This window comes from Halyomorpha halys, unplaced genomic scaffold (assembly GCF_000696795.3).
Source record: "Halyomorpha halys isolate HHAL.00 unplaced genomic scaffold, Hhal_1.1 Scaffold268.1, whole genome shotgun sequence".
In the NCBI taxonomy this organism is placed as follows: domain Eukaryota; kingdom Metazoa; phylum Arthropoda; class Insecta; order Hemiptera; family Pentatomidae; genus Halyomorpha; species Halyomorpha halys.
In genome coordinates, this window is record NW_027112076.1 from 427,507 (window position 1) to 435,681 (window position 8,175).

Below are 8,175 nucleotides of genomic sequence, written 5' to 3' on the forward strand. Positions count from 1 at the left end.
TAGGATTAATAAAGACGTGGGGACTGTAATCTAGGATTAATAAAGACGTGGAGACTGTAATCTTAATTGCTTACTGTTGGTATTTTTAATGAGGTGTAGATAGTTGACCTTAGAAGTTTGTCGGGGGGTGCGGTCAGCAAGAACAACATAAATAAACAAAACCATATTTATTTATTTTATGCCGACGTTTTGACCTGAGTTTCAGGTCTTCATCAGGGGTTATGGCATAGAAGATAGGCCTGTAACTCCTACTCCTGGTATTTTTGTTTGAAATTGTTATTCCCGCTATCATCTATATATACATTTTGGTTACAGTTTAAAAAATATTTTTTATATAAATAGCGCCAACGGCCGAAAGGACCCTCCTTCCATTTACTCCTATCATCAACATACAAAACATTATTAGTTGACCAAGCTGTGACCAACTTAGGCCATTGTTTTAACCAATAGAACAGCCCCTGTGCCCTCCACCTCTCCATGGTAGCCTTACTTATCTAACTTTTTAAACAGATAATTATAGCGAGTAGGTTGGTCGATGTGCGACATGTCACAATCTCACAAGAGGAGATCATAACACACACACAAAAAAAAAAGAAAATCCTGACAATGCATATTTTAGCAACGACCTTTCTCTGGCTTTTGGCAGAGCTTTGCTTCTCACAACTAATTAATTAACTGGATCCTCACAATTCATTTTTACTGTCTAAATGGGTAACCTTACTTTTGGGCTTTTTTTGATCCAGTACAGGAGTCAGAAAAATATGAAATTTCTACCTCTTTACTAAGAGAATAAATGAAAGGAGAATCCTACATTGCATTGATTAATATTTATGATTTTTTTTTTAATTTAAACTGTGGAGTGGATTTTATGTATTCAGAGGGAGACTTTGCACCATTTTATAGAACTCATTGGGAATCAACAGCTGGTGCATCAACGAATAAAAACTATCTACTCAAAACATTTAATAGTAAAATAAATATGAAAACATTATTATCTAACATTGTTATTAAACTTAATTTAAATCTTCTTTTAAAATTAAAGTGAAATAATGGAAAATATATTAAAGCATAAACTTTTATTTAATTCAATTCAATTCTACGTTCAAATAAATTACAAATATATTTTTTTAATTTATTTGAAATTACCATTACATTGAAAGGATGATGAGAAGTAAAAACAATCTGACAACAAAGAAAAAAATCAAGAGACTTTAAACTAAACATGGGAACGGGCTTGTTGGAGCAAAGTATTGCTATTTCTTCTTACAGTTATTAGCAGTTTACAATTTTTAAATTTCGACTAAGAAAGAGATAACAATTAAAACTGATATTTGCTGATATATCGTACTGATGATATTTGCTGATATATTGTACTAATGATATTTGCTCCTTAATCATAGATAGAATTGGTTACACTTACCTTTACCTTTATACTTCGAGAAGAAGTAAAAAAAGTTCAAGCCATATTTAAAAGAGAATGGAAAGTAGCAGAAAACCATCGATAGCATTACTTTTCAATTCAACTGTTGTAAAGTTAATTGGAAGTTTACTTCTCTTTCCTTCCCAGCTCTTTTCACATTATTTGTTGTTATATCTCAAGAAACAAAATAATCCACTTTGATGTTACTTATTAGCACACATGTAATTTATCATACATTTCTGATCAAAACTAGTGTAAATGAATAATATGAGGCAATCTAAAATAAAATTCACAAATAAAACCAAAATACTTTATTCTAAAATAGCTTTATTCACAATTCAATCTTTATATTTTATTCCAATAATTATATCACATTTTATATATTTCCCTACAAAGAAATATAATATTCTAAATGTTATGGCCTTTTATTTTATGTTTACTCTTCCATAGCTGCAAAATTTACATAGCAAAACAAAAAATAATTATAATGTTAACTAACTAATGATTTTAGTGTTACTCTTCTAAATTTACCAAAAACTGCTGGGTTTTATTATATATACAATAAAATTATTTATGAGATCAATAATTTAAAAAAAAAATAAAATGGTACATCTTCCTATATACATTTTATATACATCCGATAATGATACTAACAAAATAAAAAATTTCTCTTCTTCACAGACCGACTATATGAGAGGGAAATGTAGTTATTAAAAGTTAAAAAGCGATGATATTATTTTACCTACAACCCCTTCAAATGAAAATTAAAACAATATTAATTATTTAAAAAAAAAAAAAAAAAGGACGATGCTTTGGGATAAAAAAAAATTACAAATAAAGAACATAATTTGGCACAGGGAATTCACAAGAGGATATAAAACTAAGATCTGTTAGAAGCAATATAGAAGTAAATAATGGTGTAAGTGATATTAAAAACTAAAATTTAGTCATGTTACAAAACTATTTTAGCTTACAGCAATTACAGAGAGCTATGCCTACTCTTCCCAGTCATATACAACAAATAATTTGTCTTATTAACGAACCAAATCTTCTCCTAAATATACAAATATACATATTTATAAAAAATACTATTTAATAATGTAAAGAAATTAACATTTGATCAACAGAGAAGCAATAAAGATGCTAGCTTTTTTTTTTCTAATATACGCTGTATATTAAGTCACATACTATATAGTCACATACGCTGTTTGATTTTATTTTTCATTATTGCACCTCATTTAATGGTATTTACAAAAATACAATATTTATATATAAATTTGTTATGATACATATATATACAAAAAAAATGATAGAAACAAAAATTAATTATACTTAATAATACGTGAAACAAATGTAATTCCAAGGGATTAAACCTTTTAAATAATAACATCAATACATATAATATGCGCATCTGATACAATAAATTTAAATATTTGATTTTGTATAGACAACAGATACTTGATTACCTGTTCTATTTTGTGGATTCTAGTTCACTCACTTATTGGATGAAACAGCTTGACTAGTGCATCACAAATTTAATGGCACTGCATAACAAAGTCAGCTCATCCAGCATGCTCTCAGAAGAGGATGCTAAAATTATCTTCTTCAACCAGAAAAATATTCTGATCTGATAATTGAGATATTATTGTCATAATCATTCACACATTAAAGTGCAATACTTATCACAGTAACATGTATTCATTTATAGTATGATAAACATATTCTTGTAAATAACCGATACTGTTGGATAAGAAAACAAAATGTTGGTAACACTTCAGGTTACTTACATATTAGCCCTGCTGGTAGGTTATGGTAACCTAAACTATAAACCTTACTTGTTCAATTATTTCTGTAGGTTTAAAACTGGCGTTTTTATTTTTAAAGATTTCTGAATAATTATTAAGATATGGTAATTACTCACTATGTAATATGCTGTGATAAAATATCCAAATTGTGGAATTATGATACATGTATTTAATTTATTTTTATTATTTATTCAAGTGAAAAAGTAAAGGCAAGTTGGTTTGAAAGTAAAGGCTGATATCAGAAGAAAAGATAAATGGTTTGATAGTTGAAGAATAAGTTTTATAGATAGGCGGAAAATGTATCCTGGAATCAAGGAGTTAAACGGTGATTGATAGAAACAATTATCTGAGGGATAGACATTTAACATGTTTCATTATTCCACTGGTATTTCCGTTCTTTAAATAAATGTAATTGAAATTTTATTTTTATCACCGCCATTGTTATTAATGGTAATTGATCACAAACCTCAGGATGGCTAAAATGTAAGTAGGCACCTTTCGTAAGTGCGTACAATTTAAAACATTGATAGCGATTCGCAATGCACTTACTAAATCGGTATAATAAGTTTTATTTATTATAACACTTATTATATCTTTACAATAAGCATCATTTATTATAAAACTGATTGTATCTTTCTTGGTATGAACTAGCTTACTTATTGGTTAAGAGCGTATATAGTTACTGTGAGATTTACATAAATATTTTGGATCAGTCTCTATTACATGGAGTTAGGGTCTTCGAAAGATAAAACTCCCGAATATCAAAAATTCCCATAAAGGTGAAAACGTCATGACGCAAGGAGACAATGCGCTGCGTCCCGCACGGCGGGCTGACGCACGATGGCGTGCCATTCGGAGTGGCGCGGTGCGCAGATGAGCACGAGGCGTCCCAACTTGCGCCTCGCCATGATGACCATCTCGCCCTCGCCGTGCGCTGCGCCGCAATGCCGCGCCACGCCAACCATTGTCCTGTCGACTACTTCGTTCTCACCTCCCCATTCCAATCCGGAGCTCCTCAACCTCTTTGTCTCCTTCACGACGATCTCCGAGAGGTCGGTCTCGTCATCGACTGGCTGAACGCGCTGGATGATACCGCGAGTAACTAGAAACAAACACAAAATATTTTGGTTAGTTAATAAGAAAACATAATAAATAGTGAAATAGATTTACACTAAATATTACAACAATTGATTGAATTTTTTAACTTACCGATCTCGCTGGTGCAGTAAGCATGAATCATCTCGTCTTTAGTACAAGGCCTGCACTCTGTCAACAGAACATTTAATTAGAACATTTGCGTAACTTCTTAGATTTTAACAATCTGAAAATAATATTGTACATGGCAGTGTGGTAATATAATATGCGAGGTAATGCATAATATAAATAATAATAAAATTAACAACTGCCAAAAATAGCTAATAAAGACAAATATCTGATTCATAATTCAGAAATATTTATTTCATCAGAAGCAATACAAAATAAAACCAAATAAGAAGTTTAAATTATGTCTCCTAAAAGAAAGAGGTGTTTTTTTTTCTGGACTTATAGAAAGAATAAGAAAGCAAGAGGTAAAAGTAACGATTTGGCAAGAATTTGTTTTGTATTTGTGACATAACAATATTTACGCTTCAACATCGACAAAATGGTTAAATTTACAGTAATTATGGGTAATTTCACTTTCAATTTTGTCACAACTAGGCGTAAATTAGGTTGAGGGACTGGTATAGCAATAAGGACTCTTGATGGTCACTCACACTGCCAAAAATATTGAGCAAAGTTTTTGTGCATAATATTCAATGGTTGTGGACACTCCACACCATTCAAATTTCGATACTATCCACGACAGTTTATATTACAAACAGTGGATTTTAAGATAGTATCACGTTTTAAGTCCATTTATAAGGTGACACAGAAACTGCCGTGGTAGTACAGTAGGACTAGCAGGACAGTATCTGCCGTGATAGTGAAGCTATTGTTTATAAAGGTCCGTTTATTGCTGATTAATTTTTTACTAAACCTTATTTTAATCAATAAAAAAGGTTATATTATTGGCTGCTAGCAGATAAGCTATAAATGTGAGCAGAGGTACAAACAGGTTCAGGTCTCTGCTTCACCTCCTCCAACATAAAATTGATATTCCTCTGAAATATATAACAAGATTTCTAGTGCTTTCTTAACTATTTAGATCCATATTCCTGAGGTAACCTCATCTACCTCCCTCCCTCCCTCATACCAGTCCGTACTATCTCAGTCAAAACCGAAACACTATCAAGAATTCCGTTAAAGAAGCGATGGAAGCCATTGAATAAAAGCCATATCCTGGAATACGTGATTCCATCTCGACTGTTTTGGTTAAGGTTAAGCTGAATCCGATAGCTATTCCGAGGCCGGGTCGTTTCTATTCTTCATAACTTGCGGTATATCGGGCCACTTCCATTTTTTGTGGTCTGCATCACCCACTCCATTCAATTACTTTTTTCCAGCCTCTATGAGAACATGGAAAAACATAACTTTTACGCTAACGTTTAAGGAAGAACCTGTTCTATATCCTGATATTGGGAGTGAAGGCCAACTTTTGTTTTTTAAACAAGTGACAGTTTTGGATACACATATCTTATCTATTCGAGGTCATTTAACAAACCTTAAGATTTTTATTCCACAAAAAATAAAAGAAATTTATATTATTTAACTGTAAAATTATTATCATCTTGAAATATGAAAATTGTACGAAAGAAGGACCAACTTGATTACAACTCTCGTCCTTCTCACTCAATTTGTTGCCAAATACCAACATCAGCAGCGAGAAAGTTTAAAGTACAAATTCCAAAGAGTCGGGACTATTGGTATTAATCCATAGTGATAGAATAATATGTAATTAATATAAAAATATAAGGCTCATTAATAACCCAAAGGTTCGTGGCCGATATTACTAATACTGAGTCACACAATTCGTATTTCAATAACTTCAAAGCGTATTAGAACTGAAAAATGGTTCGCAATTTATCCAGAAATTTCTATTGTCTTAACCCAAAATAAAAAATTCTGTTGGCTCAACCCTAGTTAATTTACTAGTTCCTATACCTCGATACTACAGTAGCAGATTATATATAAGTAAATCCGAGTGCATTTTAACACCCAGAGTTAAAACACTATCCTAATAGCGTATCCTAGCGCTAAGTACAGTAGAGTCCTGAAGACTTACCTTCGTTGGGGTCGTAGACCTTTCCCTTGGGCAAGGGTTGGAGATCGTAGGCGAACTCCGCGACTGGCCGGTGGGCGACTACTTCGTCCGTAGCCGCCTCCACGTATAGAGCGGCCTGGCCACCGCGGCTCTGGAAGCACCTGCAAAGTATCGATCCGTTGTTAGTAAACATGTCGATATATTGTTTATCGATATACAAAGGCAGTTGTGGAGCTCACCTCATGTGCGTGGTGGTGTTGGGGGAGTATATCTTGGTGAGGGAGCGAGAGCCTTCGAGGTAGATGGAGGCCGCTAGACCAGGACTCGGCCTGAGGCAGGCTCGGAAGTTCCTGTTGTTGAGCCTGAGGAGCACCCTGAGCGCCCCCTCTGGGTAGGACCAGCTCACCCTCCCCTCGCCGCACCGGAGGTAGACCGGTCGCACCCCGCGCTTCTCGCCTCCGCTCAGTCCGCTGCAACACAATCCAATAACAATTAGTATTAAGTAAATTTATAATGAAGGTGTATTCAATGTTATGCTCTAATAATTCAATAATATACAGTAATAATTCAATATACAGTAATAAATAAAATAAAAAATAAAATTAGGTCTTAACCCTTAGAAAGGAACATATGCCTGACATAAGGGGTATTCATGATGTTGTGTTAAATGTTATATGTTTTACCATGTTAAATGTTATAACTATAGGATTGTGAGCAGCCCTATTTGAAGTCATGTTAAACATTAAATGCATAAGAGCCCCTAGCGGATTTTCTCAGCAACTTGTTGTATAAGCCTTTATGTTTATAACCTTCCTTCCAGACCCTCATGTTATTGTTTACTTCAGTTTTGATTTAAGTAATTAATTAAAACATGCCTAGAGTGAGTGAAAAGTGGAATTTGTGTGAAAGTTTAGCTTATGAGTGTCTTATTGATCTTCAAACTTGTGAAGAAGAGAATGAAGATGAGCTAATTGACAACTGTATTGAAAGTCACAACAACTAATATGGCGGCGATCTCAACTGGTCTATTGTGTGACGTCATTCTCGATTTAACTGACCAAGTAACAGACTCTCAGCCATGTTAAATGTTATTTCGTTTTACCACGGCAAAAGAAGGTAATTTTTTTCGATTTAACACGAGTTTTTCCATTTAACATAGATCATGAATACCCCTATTGTATCTGCTGTTATGCACCAAAGGCTCTAACAATGCTTTATTAACCATTTTAAAGGACCCTGATTTATAGGCCAGTTTCCTTAAATCTTATCAAGTCTATGAGACCTATGTTCTTCAAAGCGTTTGGATTTAGTATGCTTGATAAGATAATTTAATATGCTTCTCAGATAGGAGTAACCTATTTTTCAGGCTTATATCCCCTTGGAGAAAATGATTTTAAAAAACTCTCCAATTTGCGCCGCATCTTACATCCCTCAAAATATGTATTAATCCAGTGAGCCCCCCCCCCCTGCTAATTATTTGTGTTTAGAGGAATAACACTAAAATTAGTTGTATTTGTCTAAAAATCGAACGTTCCAGTCAAATCTAATTTCTATATAAGTGCTAATTAAAAAAGTATTATTATTGATATTATTTAAGATAGTAAATAAAAATGAATTAATGCTAAGAAAATTAAAGTAAGGGAATTAGCAAATCCAGAGGAAGAGGTTCATCCCTCTAAAGAAACAGAAAATTACAATTTTTAGATTGATTTTATATTATTTCCCTCAGTTTAAGGAAGGCTACATTATATCCCTATAATTATATATTC

At 33.0% G+C, this 8,175-nt stretch overlaps 1 protein-coding gene across 1 annotated transcript in view; it reads right to left on the reverse strand.

The window, feature by feature from the left end:
- Window positions 1–1,716: 1,716 nt before the first annotated feature.
- Window positions 1,717–8,175, reverse strand: part of LOC106680569 (meteorin-like protein) — a 93,440-nt gene continuing 86,981 nt past the window's right edge. Inside the window, exons 2-5 of the mRNA XM_014420359.2 lie at window positions 6,646–6,876; window positions 6,428–6,567; window positions 4,435–4,491; window positions 1,717–4,327 (exon numbers count right to left, since the gene is read on the reverse strand). Of these exons, the coding sequence (XP_014275845.1) occupies window positions 4,014–4,327; window positions 4,435–4,491; window positions 6,428–6,567; window positions 6,646–6,876 (742 nt within the window). The 3' untranslated portion in view covers window positions 1,717–4,013. The remainder of the gene's footprint in view (window positions 4,328–4,434; window positions 4,492–6,427; window positions 6,568–6,645; window positions 6,877–8,175) is intronic.